The 23,475-nt window shown below is 37.9% G+C and overlaps 1 protein-coding gene across 7 annotated transcripts in view; it reads right to left on the minus strand.

The window, feature by feature from the left end:
- LOC117423593 (schwannomin-interacting protein 1-like) overlaps nucleotides 1–23,475 on the minus strand; it is a 183,984-nt gene that overhangs the window by 24,220 nt on the left and 136,289 nt on the right. For 4 of the 7 annotated variants that reach the window (XM_034039645.3, XM_034039646.3, XM_058990349.1 and 1 more), the window contains one exon: nucleotides 20,172–20,765. In XM_034039645.3, the coding sequence (XP_033895536.3) occupies nucleotides 20,172–20,765 (594 nt within the window). Of the gene's footprint in view, nucleotides 1–224; nucleotides 537–17,832; nucleotides 18,064–20,171; nucleotides 20,766–22,601; nucleotides 22,751–23,475 lie in introns of those variants that run through there. The other 3 variants (XM_034039647.3, XM_058990350.1, XM_034039650.2) reach the window with 3 other exon arrangements.

The raw sequence follows: 23,475 nt of genomic DNA on the forward strand, positions 1-23,475 counted from the left end.
TACCCATAGTGTAATGATCCACAACTGTAATTTAAATGTCATATGGTTGGTTGTGTGCAGACATTTATCTAAAGCTCTAGCAATTAAAAGAAAAATACATGTAGCAGGAAAAAGCAGGTGCTACCATAACACCTAAGCAGTATGAAGAAGGAAAATAAATAAACAAATAAAGACTGACTTAAAAAAAAAGGCACCAATCAACTTGTCAGAAACGGATACCTTACCTGATATACACAATTCTCCTGGTGTACCATCTCAGTGCATCACAGAGAGAGCAGACTAGGCTGTCTGGGATGATTAGAGACACTGCTCCCTGTTACAATTTACTGCACGCAAGAAGAGAGGGAGTAAGAAGAACACGCAGCCTGGCTGCAAGGCGAGATTCTGTGCAGATTAAAATGGATCCTGCTTGTGCTGCTGCTGCTGCTTCTGCTGTTGCAACCTGCGCAATGGCACTGCCTTGCCTGCAAGGAATGGAACACTGTGCAAATTCTCCTCAGGGAACCGAGGAGAGAGAGGGACAGGGAGAGCAGGAGCTGTAATAACGTCTATTTGGCACTCTGATGGGGGAGGGGGGGGCATCTCATCACAAACACAATCAGCCAATTATATTACAGTCAAAGGGAGAGTGCAAAGAGATCAAGACTGAGGCGGGGCTGACCTTCTTGTGTTCAAAAGAGGCAGCTCGGTGATTCAGAAACATCCCAGCGCTTGGGAAGAGAAAGGGGAGGAGGGGGAGGCAAAAACAAAAGCAAGTGCTTGCCTCTAGCGAATAGAGAATGAAGGACGGAGCTGTTACTGTGAAATTCAAGGCTAACCTGAATGATTTTCAAATACAATGCAATAATTTCCTATTGAAAATCAAGAACACTGTTTTGAAATACTAAATGGATGCTGTTCTGAAGTTCACACATTGTATTTTTTATCAACAACAACAACAACAACAACAACAACAACAAAAAGCCTTAATGTTTTACCGGTTCAATTAATGTGTGCATTTCCCCCTCCCTTCCAATAATGCTCACTTTCCAATAATGTTGACCCCCCATACTGGTAATCGATTTTCCTGTCTTCTCAAAATACTGGTTAAAATGTTTTGTAAGTAGTTTATCTAATAATCAGTCAGTATTCTAGTAACCTGTTTAGCACTTACTTTATGGTTGGATTGAAGTCAACCTGTTTCTGAGAATCATGTGACCTCCTTTCTTAGTCAGCCCGGTCACCCTGGGAGAGGCGGGGAGTGGGGGAGCTCCCGCACAGCTTGTGCAGGTCAGTGTCTGCCCTTTGGATAGTGACTAAAGGCATGCTTCATAGATCTTCACTGAAAAGTGCCAGTTCCAGGCCAGAAAGCAGGGAACAGGACAGGAGGCAGAGGGAAGCCATCATCCTGTACACAGAGCTTGCTTAAGTTCTGGGAAACCACACGGTGGACAAGCAAGAAGCATTCATCATCCCAGGCAGGATGGGGTGCAAAACCTCCTAAACTTCCCACCGAAATATTCATGACAGGCCTTAGAACTCTTTACCAAGTAACACGTATTTTGTGATACCAATCGTAAACTTTAAAGAATCTTTTTTATTCTCATTAGGTTTTGATGCATGTTGTCCAAACATTAACTATTGAAAAAATAAACAAAACAAATTTACATGGATTTCAAGTTATTCTTGCAAGGTTAATCATCAAAATATTATTATTATTATTATTATTATTATTATTATTATTATTATTATTATTATTATTATTATTATTTAATCACCTACAAAATACTGAATAGAAAAAGCCTAGATGATATTTAGCTAACCTAGCTAACTACATATCTGCGTTTGTTTTCTATGTATAAATCAGAAAAACAATGTAATTAGTTACTGATTGGCTTCTGCTCAAATTTCTATTGACATTTTACATAATAGTCTCTGACAACAATCCACCCCAGCAAATGTAACGATATAAAAAACAATCAATGCTTTTCATGGCACAATGATAGCCTACAGTTGAGTAACTGCGTACTGTATCCCTACGTGTACTCATTGCATAACTGCAGAGTGAGCCACATACTGCACAGTGCACCAGTTCTGTTATCATGTTAATATACTCCTGAACCTGATCTAGTGATATTATAACTAACTGGGAAACACAGGGCCTCATTCACTAAACAGTGGTAACGTGCTTTGCATGGAGTAAGCCCCTTTACCGCGTGCTTTGTACACCTGCTGTATTCACTAACCAGTGGGAGGCAACCTAGCGAGTGGAAAAAAGTGAATTGAAAAAGTACTGTGTTCGAGTCATTTAAATAGAATGAATATTGAATCATTTAGCTTTATTTGTGCATATCATTAGCTTGTGAATAGAGTGACCGTTGTTTCATTTACCGCCATTTAGTGCATGAGGCCCACAGTCACAATTATAAGAATAGCATTGATTGGAAAATACGGGTTTTCCTGAATGATCAAAACAATATAGTTGAAACCAATCTGCGTGTTTGCCACTTCAAACCTTTCAGTTTCCATTGAGACACAATATGACACTTTATTTGACCTGTATCTCAGTTTAATCCTCCATACATTTTAAAGACGCTGAAGTTCAGGCTGCTGAAATCAGCTGGAATAAGTTCAAAGCATTTTTGTCCAGTGAGAAAGCAATTCTCACGCTAGTGATGCACAGCAATCTGAAAGATGCTTCCTGGAAGGTAAAGAAATAAGCCTGGATATTTGAGCACAGCAGGGCGCCCAGTCGACACACTTAGAGTTCAAAATCCAGCGCTGCCTGGGATCATGAGAGAGGTGCACGTAAATTAAATCAACTGTGAGGCACCGTCAGTATGTTCAGGAACACATTCCAAATACCACCAAATACAAAACCGTTTTTGGTTTGAGAAAAGCTGGATATTACTGAGGTCAGGGAAGTTCAGAACCCGCACATCTAGGGTAATCTGTGCAAATCAGAAAGTCCAACGAACCTTGACTTTACAACGATTGCATGGTGAAGGTGATGGATTGTGTTTGTTAAGAATAATATGTATGCATAACCTTTGCCATTTTGAACTTGATGGGTATCAGCCCCCCATTGTGATGTAATTATTTACACGCGGATCTAGGAGCCCAAACACTGGTCTAATAATTATTGAAATACATGGCGTCTTTTGACCATAATTGTGTCCAATTTGACTTGGGCACGAGGATTAATACTCTCAGCATTGAGTGATGACCAGGAAATCCCACTTAATCTCTAGACTGCCCACTGAACATTCCTACAATGAACAGGGTGCAGACAGAGTGTGTTTGTGCAGTACATTGTACACTGAGGTGAGTATGCTACTGTATTTAATAAGGGTGAAACACTCATTAATTAACATACAGTATATTTGCTAATTTGGTTTCCGTTGCTTGCCTTTATTATCACATTTATCCAGCTGCAGCCGAGTAATGAAGCCCCATACTGCACCTGGCCTGTGGAAAGGAATCCTGCCTCATTATCAGCTGCCACCGAGGACATCAATCTTTTCACTTTCCTAATGTCACTTTATCATCAATCATTAAAAAAAAAGTATAAATAAACCTCTTGAAGATGCATCACAGCATGAGCTTTTATCCAGAACACTGCATTAGACAGTCAATTAATATAACCTTCAGAGCACAACAAGGTTAGCCGCTATACTGGACCTGGTTCAAAGAAACACCATGATTTGAAAACTTGAAAACAGTCATTTAAATATCTACACTACAGCAAGGTTTCCTTATTATATATATATATAACTTATTTCTTTATTTTTATAAGAAAAAAAAACAATACATGTTTTTACTTTGTATACTTACAACTACTGTATATCCAAAAATATTAAATAAAATCTCTACCACGTATAGTACTTTAAACAGCCCCTTGCACACAGAACATTGCTGAAGTTACCTTACTCAAGAAAACTTCTGTTATAAAGTAAAAAACCCAAGTTTTTAATTTGAAGCTTGTTTCCTTTTGGATGCTCTTGTCTGGTATAAAATCAGAGCTGAATGAGATTAGTGTTAAGACTGAGAAGGAGAAATATGCAGCTATGGGAATCTAATTGTGGCAGCTTTCCAACCACAGGCAGCACGATGAAACAAGGCTTAAGTTTCATTTGCTTAGAATTCCTGTTGCATTTGTGGAAAAAAAATAGTGTTAATGCCTATTAAAATTCTCAGATTGTGCTGAACAACTGAAGCCATTAGTGCAACTACATGTCACTGCATTATCAAAGTCTTTCCTGACTTACACAATAGGCATAGAACTGTTGTTAAATTATCGGTACCATGCAGTGACGGATTTCACTGCCTCAGGTTGTTCCATCATGAGATGCGGTTTTGTGTTGTATTTCCATTTTATATGTTGCTATGCTTTGTCTGTTCATTTTCTTTAACTCAATGTAAAGGCGAGCTTGTGGAAAACTACTGAGAAGAAGACATTTCTTATTTGGGCATGATATATGGAGGTTGTCAGTTATCTTTTGTAGCAACATATCGTATTAGCTAGGTGTGTGTGTCAAATGCATGGATTGTGAGGATACCAAGCTTTACTGGATAACAGTTACAAAAAGAAAGAATTGTTGAAGAATGACGGAACTACAAGAGAAGACGGCCAGACTCTGTGTCTCCGAAATTGGTAATTATGCGCATTAATACCTTTTTCATATTGCATGCTGTTAATGAAGTTTAATAATAATAAACTGACTAATTGTTGTATTGAGCGAATCACTTTGTGGTAATCCAAACAAAAAGACACACCCGTGAGCCACTTAGCAAGGTGCATTCTGAGTTTCACAGGTGGACTAGTGACTCCCAACCCCTTCAGGATATCTGCACTCCTGGGAAAGGGGAGAGGATGGAAGTAGGCAGATTAAAGACTGTACTGAAGTGCAATTAGACTGGTTTCATGGAACCAGTTTTAAACCTAAAAATACATCCATTATACCATTTATAATGATGAGCAACCCCTATGTGGCTTCTTGGATGAGCTGGCATCTACAATCCTCGGCTGGGTCTTAACCAGCTTTTGGACTGTGTGTATGACTCATTTTTTAGCTGACAGAAAAAACTAAACAAAACAAAAAAAAAACAAGGTGGGTGCAATCCACCAGCGAGTTCTTGCAGCCTCAAGCAAAGCCTGTTTTATTTAACAGATTTACAAACACGCCAGATGTCTGGTTAAATCAAAGAGCGTATTCAGTTTCTAACCCTGACATTTTCACAGCTTTTACACTGATATGTTATGAAAAAGTTTGTGTTAGTCCCTGAGCTTCAATGAATAAGAAATCCAGTTGAAATATAGCTAGTCTGTTCCTATAATACCACATGACATGAGGTGTCAGATTCATGTTTTTAAAATCTAGACTATTACCAGACATTTACTTTACTTGTACCGCCTTTATAAGTAGGTCAAAGGTTCATATATTGCCTACGATAACATGGCGCTGTTCCATCTAATAACACAAAGCATGCTATGTGAGGACGCTGCTGAATTCACAGCAGCAAGGGCCTTGTGAATATTAATATTATTATTATTATTATTATTTATTTATTAGCAGACGCCCTTATCCGGGGCGACTTACAATTGTTACAAGATATTTTTACATACAATTACCCATTTATACAGTTGGGTTTTTTACTGGAGCAATCTAGGTAAAGTACCTTGCTCAAGGGTACAACAGCAGTGTCCCCCACTGGGGATTGAACCCACAACCCTCTGGTCAAGAGTCCAGAGCCCTATCCACTTCTCCACACTGCTGCACTGACTTTGGTGTCCACTCTGAATTCCACATGCATTATACATTCTCTATTCCAAGCTGGAAACAAATGGGTACCACAAGGCTAACTGTTTTGAACTCTGTAATATATATATATATCCTAATATCCTACTGCTTTCTCTACAGGGTGGCAAGCGTCATGCCATGTCTACAGGGGTTCAGTTTGACTGAAACGAAGATCAACAGTGCCCTCTATCAATCAATCAGATCTATTCAATTGATCTGAACAGTGATGGATCTTAACACCACGTCATTCAAATCAACCTACATGATGCCTACATAATACATGTGGTTAGTTGTCAGTTTGAATGAATTTCAATGATCTGTCACTGCTCTACATTTATGTTTGTTATAATATTAAGGCTAAAGGCATAGTGTCTTTTTAATCAGCATAGTGTCATGATGTGGTCTCACTAGTCTGGAGTTTATTTTTAGCCCAATAAACAGGCAGTGGAAGCTCAGCCCAGTTTCGCTGTGCTCTACAAATAGCTTTTTAAGTTATCATTTTCTAACCCTCACTTTATCCAGGCATCAGATTCACCCTGTAGTTTAGTTTAATTGGCTGTGACAACAAACATGGCTAACCACAGAAAAGAAAGCCCAAAGGCCTCCAAGAATAACTCCAGACAAGCAACTGTACAAAATCCTAAATACTTGGGGTTTATTTTTTCTTCTTCCTTTCACAGTCACATTTCAACAGATTTAGTTCTTATTTCTACCCGATTTCTAGGTTGTTTTTGTTTTCTCCTATGCTAGAACATGCCATGAGCCAGAATGCCACAGTCGTTTCCCCTTGAAAAACCTTAGGAGAGCAATTTGATCTCATTAACCCCTGACCTCCCACCAGTATGCAGTGGTGGACACTATTCTTGACACAGTTATTGAGACAGATCCATAGAGAATGGGGTTCAATAAAAAAAAAAAACCAAAGAACAAGTAATGCATGGGAAACCAAGACAGATAGGTGCAAAATCAGATCATTCACGGAAAGTTGATGCCATCACAACTTACCAGGCGATGATAATTTGAACTATTCTACCAATATTTGTTAAGTTTAAAACTAAGTATTACACCTGACACTGTAGGGATCCTGAGACATCCCTAGTCCCCCAATACTTAATGGCCAATACTGTTGCCACTGAAGGCATGATTAGAATGAATCATATATTGCCTGCAGTTTGTAAAAATGATTCAGCTAACATAACGCATAATGGTCAGGGAAGCACAGCAGACGGTGAAGTAATTCTTAGCCTGAGGCTATCTTTCTCCTAAAAACAAAACACAACGCTGTTGTCTATGAAAGTCATTTACCTGCACTGTTCATTAACACAAAGTGCTGATTATGTTGATTCATACCTTGAATATTTACAGAAGACATCGCCAGTGAAGAAAAGTTTAGGTGAGAGCTTTTCAGGCCTTTGAAGTAATCGTCTTCATGTCTCTAAAATCGCGCACATTCCCAAGTCAGACATGATACAGATTACATTCCTGCTGTGGAACAGTAACAAGCCGAGCTCTCTCTTCACTCAGTGAATCTGCCACAATTCAATACAAATCAAACGTTGACTATAAGGATCCCCTTTCATCTTCTGCGACGCTTACATTTATAAAACAAAATAGAACACTAGTTTATTGTTGGATTGAATGCTTTTAAAGTATTTTATGGGACGCAAGAACTGTCCCAGGAAAGCATGGTAAATTCTGATTTCATATTAGAAATTTTATCATAGATTTTAGTGTGTCAGATTTGTTTTCAATAAAAACTGGTATAAATGAATCCTTAATTTTAAAGCAAACAGTTTTAAAATAAATGATGACAGACTGTATTAACAGGGTGTGCCTGGATTTTTTCATGCTTCTTAACTGATAACAGTGAGCATGAACAGAGCAGACAGCAGCCTCATACATGACACAGCCTCGCCCTTGCTGCCAGCAGGGATTCTTACTACAGCAGATAACATGAGCATGCATGGGAGCTTAGGCGTATATGTCACTTATTCAGTCTTTTTTGGAAACATGAAAATATATTTGTATATATATATATTTGTATTAATTTCTACTGAAAAACGTATCATTCCAAAACAAACGACACAGCTCTAAAGCTTAATAACTACGTCTTTAAAAATATTAGCAGAAAAAAAGTTCTTGCAAATCAGCTATTATCAGTAGATTGTTTAGGTGTCTACACTTTAAATAAACTGAGCTGCTTAAATCATGCTTAGAACTCTCCATAAACAGGTCAGGGGTGGATGAAAGTCTTCAGATTCTCTCTCTCTCTCTCTCTCTCTCTCTCTCTCTCTCTCTCTCTCTCTCTCTCCTCTCTCTCTTTCTCTCGCATTAGTGTAACCACCAGATGAACAGGTGAACAGGTTTTCTACTGTTTCCTCCAGCACAAGACAGAATGCACAGGGTAAACCAGCTGTAACAAATCTAGCTGAAGACAGTAAACTATCACATAAAGTCTGTGCAACCCAGGCATGCCAGCATTTCATTAGCAATTGGATTTGTTAAAGAAGTTTGTATATTTGTTTTTTTTAAAACAGAACCCCACAGATTGAATAGTATTAAAATGGCATAATGCTCGATCGATAACATATTTAAAAAAGTCCATAACATTACTGTACATCATACACTCAAATTTATTCTCCATAAAATCTATTATTACATTATTAAACAAAAATAGACATTAATTCAAATTCTAAACATATAACACATCATTATCAATCAAAATAATTAATGTATTAGAACATTAAGGCAAATGCTCCTACTACCTGCTGTCTCTGCCCAATACACAGCGAAGGATCACAGTCTAATCACAGAAACTTGAAGCCAGACAGAATCAAAGCGCAGACAGCTGACTGAAGAATTGACAGGAAATTCCAACCCGACGCAGGTCAGGCCCTGTTGTGAGGTTAGCCTGTGGGCTCAGCAATGCTGTGTGTACTCTGTACAGTACAGTACAATGCGACAGGCACTCAGGGAGAACACACTGTCAGCCAGTGCAGGGAGAGAGCCTCCTTCCACTCTCTAAAAAAACACACACCTGGAGAGGCCAGCCTTCCCCTGTTCTGGCCTCCAGACAACATGCCTCTCCTACACACTGCAGACTGAGTGGCACAGACCAAGATGAAAGCAATCCTGGTTCAAATGATAAACTATTATGAACCTCTGAGACTGTTACTTACGTTAAATACTGTAAACAGCAGATGGAGAGCTGAGTGTGCATTATTCCTGGAAGCCGTTCAGACCCCTCTGTAATCTCCCTTTTTTCCATTTGCATGATAATTATAGTTTGAATGACATTTTTTGGCAGTGTTTGATAATGCAGCACTTCCCTGGTCATTTCACCATTCAATAATTCACGGTTAGTCCATGTTGACATTGCATTAATATACACTGCTACTTTACCATAAAAGGACTCTTCACTAATTCAAAGTCCTTGACATTAAACATCTTAAAAAAAAATCTTATTTCAGTGCATTATACATTCAAGCCAGACCATTCAGCAGTAGTAAAACAATTACTGTATTCTGTTTTATGGGACAACAAAACAAAATGCAATTTGAATGCATAAAAAAACACAATTCAAATTCCAGTTAAAAGACAAGGTCGAAAAAGACAAGGTACTTCAGGTATTGAAACGTGTTTCAACACATCATCTTGCAGCATTCAGAGTGTTTCTTCAGGGGATGTGTAATGCGTTTGTGTGTGCGCTGAGCAACACCCTATTGAAAAGCAATGCCCTGCAGGGTCAAGTTCTGCTGAGCTGCACATTAGTCATGTATGAAAATGATTTGGAAATTGTGTAATGCCAATGACCGCAAGGGCCAAGTATGATGTTATTACTTAACAATCTGTGTTATTTACATGCGTTTGTAGTAGGGTCTCCTTCCAGACAGGGAATGAAACCATGATGTATGCCACTCTGTGGGTAGTTTGTGAATGTAGTTCTCAAGGCTACTACAGCATGGAGGAACTTCTTTTAAAATAAAGTCTTGTGACTATTAAGGTACAGTATTTGAGAGGGGGTATAGAGATTCCATTAAGAAAAATGTTGCTATACTTAAATAAATAATTACTATGGAACTCGTTTCAACTTTTATGGAATTACCATTGGGTGTATTGGCAGAAATTAACTTGTCTATTGCCACATTCTTGTTTTTCTCCTGTGTTTCAAATCCAATGTAGAGTATTTGTGCAAATGTCATTTTTCTCACAATGCACCCATTTTGGTATCATTAAACAGCTTTTGTCTTCAGGATGTTATTTAGCACTGCGAGATGTCACAAATATTAAAAGATGGTTTTGTTTCCCATGTTACAGGCCCTTGTCCTTTAAAAGAAACTTGCTCATATCCAAATATATCCAAAATGTGAAAGCAAATCACTTGTGTACTCTGGGAAAGTGTGTGACAGGAACATTCTAAGGTTTAAAAAAATCAACCAAATGTTAAATGTTGCCAAAAGCAAATGAAACCGATGTAATCCTCCTCTCCAGAATCCCTGTCGTCAGAAAGGTCAGTCTCCCAGGTAACTGTTCTTTTGCTTAGTCATAATATTGGCCAGCACTTGCAGTCAATTATAAATCACCATGGGGAGCGCAAAGGCAGCCTCAGCAAATTAGACCGCTGGGTGAGAGGAAACTCAAGGTGGGAAGGAAACATGCTTAGTAATGTTGCATCTGAATTTTACAACTCAGCAAACTATGCGGCAAAAAGAAGGGTTTTATGATGCTGGGGTATTGACTTTGTACAAGACCCACTCAGATATGCACGCTGTAAACTAACAGTTATGCTTTTGGCTGCTCGTGTTCTAGTAAACTGCTTGCTCCGGTAATGGTCTCTCATCTCAAGGGACACACTCATTTTACAGTCTGACAAAAAGAGCTTTGCTTCAGCTTGCCTCCTATTTGCAGCGAACCCTACAAAAGCACATAGAATATACAATGTAGAAGGGTAGAGAACTGGCAGCTTTAAATGATTACCGATGCCATTTCATGGGTAACATGCCTTATTTACTGACATTGTACGATAACAAGTAAAAACGTGAATGAATAGTTCAAAATGTAAGGGAGCACAAATGATACAGAATGTAGTTTTTTTCCCCCTCATTTCTTCAAGCTTTAAAAAATGCATACCATTGTTTATGAAGTTTTTGGAAAAGCGTGATCAAATAATTGTTCTTTTGTTTTGAGTACTAAATGCCTTTTCAGGCCGATTCTTGTGTAGGCAAATGAACACCAGGGCTGCTCTCAAGATCAAAGCCATGCAAGGGCTCCTTCAGGGAATTCATTCTGGACAAATGCTGTTGTAAAAGGCGCATGCACTTTTCAACAAGATTTATTGTAGATTTGTTAAATTTGAGTATTTCCCCCTAGATTCCCCCCTAGATTTCTTTCATTGAGTTTGTTAAAAAAAAAAAAAACAGGTGGTAATTCCTGGTTATCTACAATATGAGAGAGATTCCTGCTTCAAAGAATTACATTTCATCTCTGTCGCACATGCAAACAGGTCAGAGAACTGCACTGACTTTAAACTTTAGTTAATTGGCTTGATGTAAATTTGGACGTTGAACTAACATTTAATAGAGCTTTAAGATATGTATTATTGATTGATTGTTCATAAATTATTATTATTATTATTATTATTATTATTATTATTATTATTATTATTATTATTATTATTGCCATTTCTACAATATTATTATCCCCTGTGGGACTGCATATCCCTGATAATGGAGATAATGGGGAGCTTGTACCTTGAACCATTTTCTTGGATTTGATCATATTCATTTAACAACAGAATTGGACCTTCAATCTATGTTGTATATCACAGCACAGAAGAAGAAAGATCACTCCTTTTATATTGTCTTACCTCACTGGTAACTTTTACTTATAATATGGTTTATAAGCAGTTTATGACCTTTTTTGTTGATCCTTAAATAGCAGGCAGTGCCCTGTGGATTGCTGAGGGTCCTCAGCCCTTTGGGCTTCCTGCCCAACCACCCCCACAGGGCACTGTCTGGCAGTTAAGGACCACGATGTGGATTTTTGGATGGGAAAGTGTGGGGATGCTTCCTGCTGCACACAGGCTCTTCAGCCTACACAGAAGAACAGCATCTGTTTCTTCTCTTGTCAAGGATTAATCACCAGCCTAATTAAACTTACCACATTTCATATTTTAAAGTATCATTAATCACATTTTCCCTGTATGCCTAATAAATGGTTGCTATGGAGGTTCATCATACTGATGCTGTAGTGCATTCAATTTTGATTTGGTAGACTAATGTAGGAGTCTACGTGATGTTCCAACTTATCCTTAGCAAAGAACAAGACCCCCCACACCTTCTGACCCCCACTGTGAAAATCATGAATCACAGCAGCAAGCAGCAGCCTTGAAGAATGCTTAACTACAGTCAAGTAGGACTGGACAGAAATTACTTCTATAGCCATGCTGCAGGTTATTTTCTCTTGGATGTTTTTTTTGCATCCATGTTTTGCATTATTTTTAATAATAAAATCTACCGGTAAGAACATACAAGGTCACCCATAAAGGTTTAAACCAACAGACTCATTAGGCATAGGAACTGCACACGTGCAATATAAGCAGTCTGAGAAGCCAAGCCTTTTGACCCTTGCCGAAGTGACTGTGGTATATCTCCCATTTTGACAACATGAGCACTTGCCCATAACACGGCCACCAGTTAACCAATCAGAATTAAGGATTCATGTGTCCTGATGCAACCACATTCAAATACCTTAAATCAGAAGGTAGTTAAAATGGGTACACTGTACTGCCCTAAGAATAGCTGTCCTGAAGACTTACAGTAAAACTGCCACTACACTTGATAGACAATTTTGATAGACAATACTGTCAATACTAGACTATGATCCCTAGAAACAAATACTACATTTTAGTTAAAAGCACAGATATGTGTGAGAGATTGAGGGTTATTTATCGTCTTATTTGTGTCTACAGATCTCTAAATACAAATGTTTCCTACAGTATATGTACCTTCAATAGATAAACCAAGCAAAGGGTCTGACTTGACCATGAAGAATCTGCTGCTGTCTTCTCTCACCAGAGAGCGGAGCTAATGACCTACTGACTCTGAATACAAAAGCAGGGTGGGGGTTAAAACACTACAAAAATTGGTTACATGAACAAAATAATATTCACTTGGACAAGAAGCAGCAAGAAAGTAGCAGCATATTCTCATTTGTTTGACTAATAAAAAATATGTGCACATGGGCCTTTCACATTATTAAAAAATTAAACAGGCTCCCGAGTGGCGCATCCAGTAAAGGCAGGATGCACCCTATAGCCTGGAGATCGCAGGTTTGAATCCAGGCTGTCATTGCCGACCGTGACCAGGGTTCCTAGGGGGCGGCGCACAATTGGCCGAGCATCGCCCGGGTAGGGAGGGATTAGCGACCCCTGTGGCTGATAGGACGCCTGCGGGTCTGCAGTGGAGCCATTCAGATCTGTGTTGTCCTCCGGCACTATAGGTCTGGTGGCTTCGGTATGGATCCGCAGTGCAAAAAATGATGGATTGGCAGGAACATGTTTCGGAGGACGCGTGTTTCAGCCTCCGTTTCCCAAGTTGCCGGGGGGTTGCAGCAGTGAACCGGGATAAAAACCATTGGTGACGACTACATTTAAAAAAAATAATAAATTAAACAGAAAATGATTTTCTGCAGAAACCATTACGTACATTTTCATAAACATTCCATATTTTACAAAAAAAAAGCTGATTTGACGAGAAAAATAAATGGATATAAATGTGTGTTAAATTACCTGGAATAATGTTTTACTTTTTCTCATATCTGCTGCAATTGCTACGATGCCCTAAATATATTTTACTGTATGCTGCACTCAGCAAACACCAAATTCTTGTGTAAAACGTACATTTTTAAAAACATTTTAAGAGCCTTTCTTTCCCAATGTAAAAACAAGACACAAGACAGGAAAAAATCAATACTTCCAGGCACATGAAAAACTTTTTATACAAAAATCTGTAATAACGGAATAGACCATTAATCATAATATTTAAACAGAGAATTTTGTGGATGACTTAAATTATGATTTTATTTTGTTTGTTTGTTTTGATTTTGCTTGTTTTACTACGACACAGAAAATGGATTTTGTTTATGCTTTCATTTTGTATTACCATGTTAAAGCTTGTTTTAAGTGTTTTTGTCCAGTTTAGCCATTGATTTTATAATGTTATATCTTGCCGCCTTCTCTTGCCAGGACCCCGTTGAAAAATGAGATGTATATCTCAAGGGTTCTATCCTGGTTAAATAAAATACATTTGAAAAAGAAAAATAAAATTGGAAAATCTTCAAGACCTCTTAAACTCCTTTTACTGCCACCTTTTTCCAAGCTGCCAAGGAGAAGGGATGCTTTGGGCTAGACTGTTCCGATCAGACTACACATATTTAGAACACATCGTATGCATAACAGATAGAGAATTGGTCAGCTTCGCTAGGGGGAGGGACCAGTCAAAATGTAAGGTTTCATATGCTAATAGAACCACACGGCAGGCAGGGCTCAGATTGCTTTAGTCAACAGACAAGACCCCTGGATTGCATCAACCATTTATTTTAAAGGGGAACCCTGTGATAACCAAGGTTAGGTGATTCATTGAATCCAGGGCAATTTAAAAATCCACATCTGTGGCTAATCTCGGCAGGATATAGGTTTATCAAACCAATCTCTTACTGTTCCTTCATCATTGTGAACCAGTGAAGGCACTAGCTGAAAGGTTTGTATTAGCCAAAAAGCTTGTCTACTTTAATTAGTTTTGTAATTCAAATAGCATTGAGTATAACCAAGGTCATTTTCACTGACCTGTTTAACAATATACTGTATACTGTATATATTTTTTCTCTCAATTGTCACTCAAAATTAGCAAACCCTAATATAAAATAAAAACAACACCAATTGACTGTAAGGTAATGGTGTGTTTTATTGCTCTGGTTAAAACATGTGGGCATGCACATCTGGATCCAGAGTTTAATTAGTAGGGTTTCTAATGTTAAATCCACAGCCTTTTCTATTGATCTGTATTCAACAAGCACTCGTCAACTTTTACAGTGCATTAGCCCAAACCATCACCTCTTAGCTGGCTGATCAATATTTAATCAGTGGACAGGCAATTGAAAAAGGAGATGGATTCAATCTTCTGATAAAACACCTTCTGTAACATTTTCTGTTGGAATATTCAGTCTGCGGTGCTTTAAAGAACATAGACATATTTCAAGAAATCACTGCTCGTCTGAAGTGACCTTCTGGTCTGCAATAGTGTTGAAACATTTTGAAAATTTGTGAGCTGCCTAAGACCCACCCTGCACCTTTCTGTATGCTTTAGAAACCATAACCATGCTAAAAGTCAGCCCAAAACTGTTTGAACTGCAAAATATTAAATCGCAAAATATTAAATCGACTGATTTAATATCCTTGCAGGACAGGATTTCAAATAACAACACAACTCACAGAATTATTCAGCATGGTGATTGAATGATTATCTGTAGACGCCAAAATTGATCAGGGAAACAAAACTCTGCTGTGCTTGTTGGGTAGCTGGCACTGCATTGTACATGGAAAAAGGATTAGAAAGGAATTTTCCCAGAGATGCTGAAGTCCAGATTTCTGGATCTGCAGGCAGCTACTGAAGTCTACAATTTCTGCACGCTGTTTTACACTGAAAGAGACACTGGCCTATTGTCTCTTGGTCCTGCAGTAAGGCAATAGACATGTATTTATTTAATAAGTAAACATCCTATTACGAATTAAACAAACAACTTCAAGTCAATAAAGCTGTTGAGGATTTCTTTGGATTACAACTGAAAAAAACTAAACACGAAACCGTCATAAACAGAACCCTTATTTCAAGTAACCAGGTCAGTTTTGGTTGTTTAAAGCATTGTGACACACCTGAGTCTGTGATTAATACATAATTACATTTGCAGACCTGTCATTGTAAGGCAATTATTTCTAGCTTTCAAAAATAATATGGTAATGTTGACTGAGCAAAAGTAAACGAAACAGCAGTTTGTATGGCATGCACAGTACAGACTAAATTAAATAATACATTGCTAGTTCTAAGGTCCTCTTCATTCAGCCCAAAACAAATAATGGATAAGTGGGACCTGGTTGATAACTGGGGAAAAAGTGGTCTGGGCATTACAATTACTGTATGAGGCTTAATTCTCTCATATTGTGCTAAGCGTTCTGTGCACAGCACAAATACCTGACTCCCACACTAGGCAAACTCAAGGGTTGACAAGGAGGCTGTTTGAGGAATAACTGTCCTAGTAAACAAGGATTTATTTGATAGGCAGAACAATGTAATTAGGTCCCTAAATACTTTACATTCCAGAGTCCTATTCTATCCTATTCTAATTTTCAGGTGCTGATAAAGTTGCATCTGTTACATTAAAAGTCTTAAGTCGACTGGCCTGTATGTTGGAACCTCTGCTGCAAACAAGAGATACTCACACTGTCTTAGAAGCATTGACCTGCAGCCTCTATTTGTATCTAGTTCCCATCAGAGAAAAATGACTTTGGGATTTGTCCTCTATTTTATTATCCCCAAAAAAAGAAGTTAATTGTAAAAATAAGTGAATTGTTTCGCAGTCATGTGACACTCTCAAGTCTTTTTCTCCTCCTGTGGGAACGAGCCATGGCCCTACAGCCAACAGCAAAATAATTCCCAATTCAGGGAACGCCCTGCAGTCTAGGAAGGAAGCAAGTGTTTACCAAGAGCGGCTTACAAATTCCAGAGATGCCAAGTTCTAGGTAATTCAACACATTGAGCCCAAAAAGCCCATTGTTTGAAAGTCATGTGGAACTTTGTGTTTGTGCAGCTTGCTAAGACAGGAAGCAGGAATCAATATTCACTAATAAATAATATAAACCAGTGGTGGAGCAGTGTAATTGCCTTCCACACAACCATGATTCATGAATAATTATCTAGATCAGTGGTTCCCAACCCTGGGAGGACCCCCTACCCTGCTGGTTTTTGTTCCAACCGAGCTTGCAATTACTTAATTGAACTAATAATTTGCCTAATCAGAGCCTTTTAATTATTTTAAACAGTTGGGGTTCCAAATTAAGCATAAACTTGTATAAGGAACTTGAATTCTCCAACTTCTTATAAGTGACATGATTTAAAAAGTCCAATTTAAACAAATTATTACTTAAATTAAGGGTTCAATTAAATAATTGAGAGCTTGTTGAAACAAAAACCAGCAGGGTAGGTGGTCCTCCAGGACCAGGGTTGGGAAGCACTGATCTAGATCATATCTAAAAGTTGAAATCATAAATGTAATTCCTTGAATCTCAAGGGATCTCAAAAATTAGTTCTGTATCTTTTTACAAAAAACTAAAGTGGCATGATCTGGAAAACTTGTTCTATTACTCAAATTGCAGGTTTTTTTTCAAACCTATTTCTAAATATCTATTTTTGTGTATCAGTGTTAAAAAGAGCACAGCCTGTATATGATGGATTGTTTACAGTTGAAACAAAAACGTTCTTGCTGACAGTATGCATACATTACATGTTGTAGAATATGTTTGGGGCTTCACCAATATTCAGCTCAACCAAAAGTCTTTAGGATAAGTCATTAAACTAACATCATTAATGAGCATTAAAGAACATGCCAAAACTATGGCTCTAAACTTTGCATGAAAAACAAATGCTGAGTTTGTGGCACTTTGAACTCAGTTCACAGTTCACTTTATAGCTGTACGGTGTAAAATCTTCTTTTGCAGTCTGCTCTAAAAGTCCTTATATTCTTTACCACCAAACAAATTACAAAGACATGTTCAGTACACTACAGTCCTAGTAAGATAGAGAGAATACAACAACAAATGGACTCAAAGGAAAATACTGACAACTTCAAACACGGTTTCAATGATAACAATCAAAACATGTAACACTCTTAAATGTAAAGCAATTCTTCATATAAATACTCCTTTAATGGGAAATTATATTTGGTTTTAAAAGCAAAGACATTTTACTTAGCTCCTCAAAAAACACCCTGTAACACTCACCCAGCGATGAGCCAAGGGGAGAGTCCATCTGTGTTCATCCATATCCAGCTCCTCACAAACTCTTTACGAACAGCTCATTCAAGTACTTACCAGACACATAAAGTCTTGCATTCTTTGCTTAAACCATTATTTCCAAACAGGTATACATCCACTGACTTTTTGCAACACACACTGAAATGAGCATAGATGTCAAGGTAACATTACACCTAAATTGAAGAAAAATCCACTGTTGAGCAAACTGAACTATCCACACAAGAATGCAAGCCCTCGTACCTGAAGTGTGTCTGTGTGTGGATACAAAGTAACTGCCAGCAAAGCAAAAGGACTTAACTTGCAATCAGCAACCGTGTACCTGCTGTCTTATCAATCTGCAGTGATTCAAGCATGACGCCACCTAACCTTTGATCTGTTCAAACCCACCCTGAACAACGTGTGTGCAACGTCCCTGCACACAGTGAAACAGCAACAATTGCTCATAAACAGCAAGGCGAGCTGCTGAAATGCAGGTTTTATTCTTTGAGAAACATGACACGGTTTTTAGACAAATCTGGTATGAATCAATAAACAGTGTATGTTTTTAATTGTAAGTTTTACTATTTAGCACTGGATTTCATTAAACGACCTAGTTTTCTAATATTACAATATAATATAAAAATGATTATAAAATAATACATAGTGAATGATAATGTTCCTATAAATAAATGTCTGTCTTTTACAGTCTTATTATGCATGGTGGTGGTGCGAGACCTGTGTACAATACCTTTTTAAACAAATTCTACCACCAGTACATTAACACAACAAGTGCTCTCGTGATTTATATGTCAACCGAAACCCTCCACAGAATTATATTATTATGCAGTTGGGAGTACATTATTCCTTATTTTATAACATTACATAAATATATAATAATTGACTATTAATATATTTATTGGGGAACTGAGTTGGGGAAACATTTTCTAGGCAAGCAAAGCAGATTTATTGTTAATCTGAAACCATTTTTAACACTTTAACATACTGTATACAGGTCAAAGAAAGACACGTCCACTCAAAGCTTCAAAACTGCAGCCCACTAGGAGTATAGGATAGATACCTCTAACATACAAATATGTTTATTTATGATCACTTATATTATCTATGACCACTTATATTTATTTTTCAGGATAAGACACTGAAACTATTTACCATATCTTTATCAGGGTATTTGTTCTCTAAAAGTTACTTAGTGCTGAAAGAGTTAAGTAACAAAGGTCTACTGTATCTATATAAAGATGAGCATTCATGCTGCTATCTGCTGTTTGGAAACAATTGTAAGTTGAATACAAAATAGTTTTAGCGTTAAAATGGACACCTTTTAAGACAGCAAGGCTACAGGGACCTGTTTGTTTCAATTCAGTGACTTCCATTGTATGAAGAAGGCAATGATAATTTAATACATTGCAATAGCGCCCTCTAGTGTTACAGTTGGGTCCAGGGATTCCTGATTATTTTCCTTAGAAAAGGTCAATAGTTTTTATTCGAATCCCTTTGATCCTTAAATACAATCCTATTACCTGCAGTATACACATGTTAGCTTCATAATGCATCCGCAGCCTTTGATTTGATTTCAATTACCTGTATATTTTGCTGTTTCAACAAAGCCACCATTTTCTAAAACTTTCTAAACCTGGCCTCATACTCAACTGGTGACGCAATTCCATTTGTACCTTTTTTCACATTCCTAATTTTGCATCAGTTAATAAACTGATGTACATTCTGCTTAAAAGGGTGTACGTTATCTTATTTATTGTGTTTACTTTCGATACAGCAGTACAGTTCACATGTTCTCAAGAATGTACACAGTTACTGTAACTAGTAATAGTAAATTCATTGCAGATGTCTTTTTGCTTCAGTGGATGGCGGAAGATGTTTGTTAATCACTAACATGGTTATGTGAATCAGTGTGTCAAGAATCTCCCTAACCATTCACACAAGCAGCTTGTGTGAGCAGGAGATCATATTACAAGAACTCCCAGAGCTCATCTTTGAATCCGAGTACCACAAAACAAGCCTTCCGCACCTGTCTAGAAAAACAAATACTGCTTAGGCAATTATAAAATTCCACAGACAAGCTTACTGCTGAACCTTAACAGGCGTTTTGGTTTGCCAAGTGGGTGAGTCCTTTTGATAGGAATGATAACAAACCAAATGGACTGAAATGTAAACATTAGGAACATGAAAGGGTGACATCAAAAATAATAATAAAAAAACATATCAATAAAAATGACTATATATATATATGGAATGGTGTCTTTGAGAGGGATCACTAAGCGAGCAGGAGCAGTATTAATGAAAGCACTCACTGAGGTGTAGTTGGTTTTTCCATGTCTCTGGTTTTGGTTGCGCACCTCCTGCTCTCGAAACTGTAATCCAGCAAGATGTTTCTCCAGGGTCTCCCAGTCCATGGTAGGCAGCTGCTGCTCCTCTGTGACACAAGTCCCTGAGCTGTCGAGCTGCCTCCTGGATACGACTCCACCGCCGCTGCCCGTTATCCTCAAGGCCTGCCGGGGCTTTTGAGATGTTTTGTTTGCTTTCAGCCCTACGTGGCTTGGAACAACGTTGCCATTTTGCTTCAGTTCCTCGGGGGCAGTGTCACAGGGAGGCGGGGGGGTGGGGTTTTTAATATCTTGGAACTCCTCTGCTAAACTCCTGCTGTTCACGGTTTTGGGGTAGCCCTCGTTCTCGGGGTAGTCCTCGTATTCGCTTTCCCACTCCTCAATTACCTTCTTCTTGTACTCCTGATAGTCCTCGTCCTCCTCGTAATCTTCCAGGGTAGCCAGATCCAGGCTGGGAGAGGATTTGTACTCCGAACATGGCGTTACTTTGTTAGAGTTGGATTCCGAACTGGAACGACTGCAAGCATCACTTCCCAAATCCATGCCATCCTCCCTGTAATCCTAATAGAGAAAAAAATACAAATCTGATTAAAACACAGATCAGCACAGAAAGAAACAAATCATATTGTAATATCCAAGGTTATTCATTCTATGCACACTTATTCATAACAATGCATGGTCTACAGTGTGGTGCCTTTCCACCAGTCATTTATTATTCTGAAAAATAATATATCATATTTATTGGAAGTATATAAACGTAGGAATCCAAACATAGCATGTTATCATTCCTGTTTTTTTTTTTTTATTGTTTTCTTCTAGTCTGAAGAGCAGGTATCTGATTAGGATGACACTGGATATTATTGTTATAAAACCTTTTACGACACCATTTTTCAATTGGTTATTTGATACAAAAAGATACTTTGATTTTCTGAAACAATGTTAATGTAACCTACAAACTATTTTGTGTCCGTGGCCCTATCAGCGCAGGGTATTGAATCCAGTAGGTTAGAATAAAAACATGATGTCCTTCAAATAGTGTTTTGGATTTTCTAGGAGTACTTTAATAAAGGAGTCTGGGTGCTGTTGCATGTTTCAGTTCAGTTTTGGAAGAGCTTTTAAAAATCCTAATATGAATTCTTTCTTGCTTCTAGTTTGCCAAGCTGTTCATGTTACATAACGTCATTCTAACTTCTCATATGAATCTGTATGGATAGTGTTACTAGTATATTATTGTCACAGCACATGACAAAGCAAACCGCTGTACAAATACTTCTAAATTGAATTGGAACCTCATAAAACAAAATAGCCCATAGTTCCCATGCTGCATTGCCAGTATAAAAATCTTTCACATTTACTAATATTTTACAGCTGTTTCAGCTAATTACTTGTACTTGTACTTGTACTTGTAATGTTTTTGCACGATATATGTAAGTACACAATTGTATCAGAAAAGGGTTAGGTTTAGAGTTAGGGTTAGAGCAGGGCTTCTCAAACCGGTCCTGAGGACCCCCTGTGTCTGCTGGTTTTCATTCCAACTGAGCTCTCAATTATTTATCTAGACCCTTCATTGAACTGATAACTTGCTTAATTAGATCTTTTAAATTGTTTTCAGCTCTTAACAGTTGCATATTTCAAGTTAGCTATAACATTTTATAAGTAACTTGAAATACACATGTAGTTACTTGAGAAATATACATGTATTTCCCAAGTAACTACTATGTGAATACACAGTAATTAGACCATTTCCTTCAAATCAGGATTGGTGCACAATGACAGAGCAGGTGCCCGCCCCTGCAAGTAAAACCTACTTAAAGGAAAAAAACATCCAAATGCGACTTTATTAAAACAGCGCAATGATGTGCTATAAGCTACAATAACCTAGAACTACAAATACAAAAACCTGTTTTTAAAACGCACATTGTTGGTAGAGCACATCCTCTGCCGCCGCTTTCTGAGGAAGCGAAGGAGAGCCAAAAACAACCTCTGTGATGTACGATAAACTCGGGGAAGTAAATTATCAGAACTTCGTTATTACAAGAAAAGAACCGTTACACTATATCCCCATAAAAAGAAAACACTTTCCAGCAGTAACCACCGACATCCAAGCAAAAAAATAGTTCACATACCAATTACATCCTTCTCTGAATCACATTTCAAAAAGCTTCAGGTATTGCAATACTGTATTAATCGGCCTATACAGTAGCCTGGGGTGATACCGTAGTCACTTACATGAAGAGACCGCTTTATGGTCATCATAACACTAACACAAAGAAACACAAGAACTACCCGTTTAAAACAAGGGCACCGTAACAAACAATACCAGAATTTTAATAAGGCTGTCACCGTACTTGACAAACACTGCTATATTGTACTGTGAATATGTAACTTGGAACTCACCAAAATGCTCATTCTGAAAGCGTTCCAACAGCTGAAGACTGCATTTGTTATGCAATAAGAAACGTAGCGAATACGTAATCGTACAACTATAGAAAGACTAAACTACAAACTATAAATAGATGCTTGCAAAAGGAATCAGGTCGGGTTTCCACAGACCAGAGGCAGCCCGCTGGAGTAGAGAGTTATTCAGAGAAAAGCAGTGGGAATCCTGTTTAAACCTACACTTGCTCTTTTCTTAAAAGGGCAACGGCTTAAATTAGATGATGCAAAACAAGGACTTGTGAATGATATCAGACCACAAGAAAACAGACACATGCTTTTATACATGTAATCGTACACTGTGCGACCCAAGGCATTCATTTTGTGACGGTTTATTTCATAGGTTAGATAATATAACTGAAAAGCCTAAGCAGAAGGTACAATACGTGCTAAAAAACACAAAGTATCTAGATATTAAACATTACGTTCAGCAGAGGTTTAGTCAACCACTTTTTTCCTCACTCGTGTAAAATGGTTGTCTTTTTAAGATGTGTTTTTTTTTTTAATGTCAGCGCTAATATCCTCCTCCTGATCTTGTGATGTCTGCATGTTCTGGTAGGTTTTAATAGCCTTCCTTACAGCAGTGTCTCCGCTATAGTTTTAGTATAGTAGACAGTTTTAAGAATCAGGTACCATCCTTTTCCCAAGGCTACAAAAACAACTGTGGTATCCCGTTTGGGGATAAGTGGAATTGCAGAACGGATGCATAATGTTAAATACCTTGCCATTCAAATCATTAGTAAATGCATATAAGCAGCAAACAAATCAATCAATCAATCAATCAATACATCTTACAACATACATGTAATCAGGTTATACGAACCCTACTTGTTTA

This window comes from Acipenser ruthenus, chromosome 17 (assembly GCF_902713425.1).
Source record: "Acipenser ruthenus chromosome 17, fAciRut3.2 maternal haplotype, whole genome shotgun sequence".
Lineage (NCBI taxonomy): Eukaryota > Metazoa > Chordata > Actinopteri > Acipenseriformes > Acipenseridae > Acipenser > Acipenser ruthenus.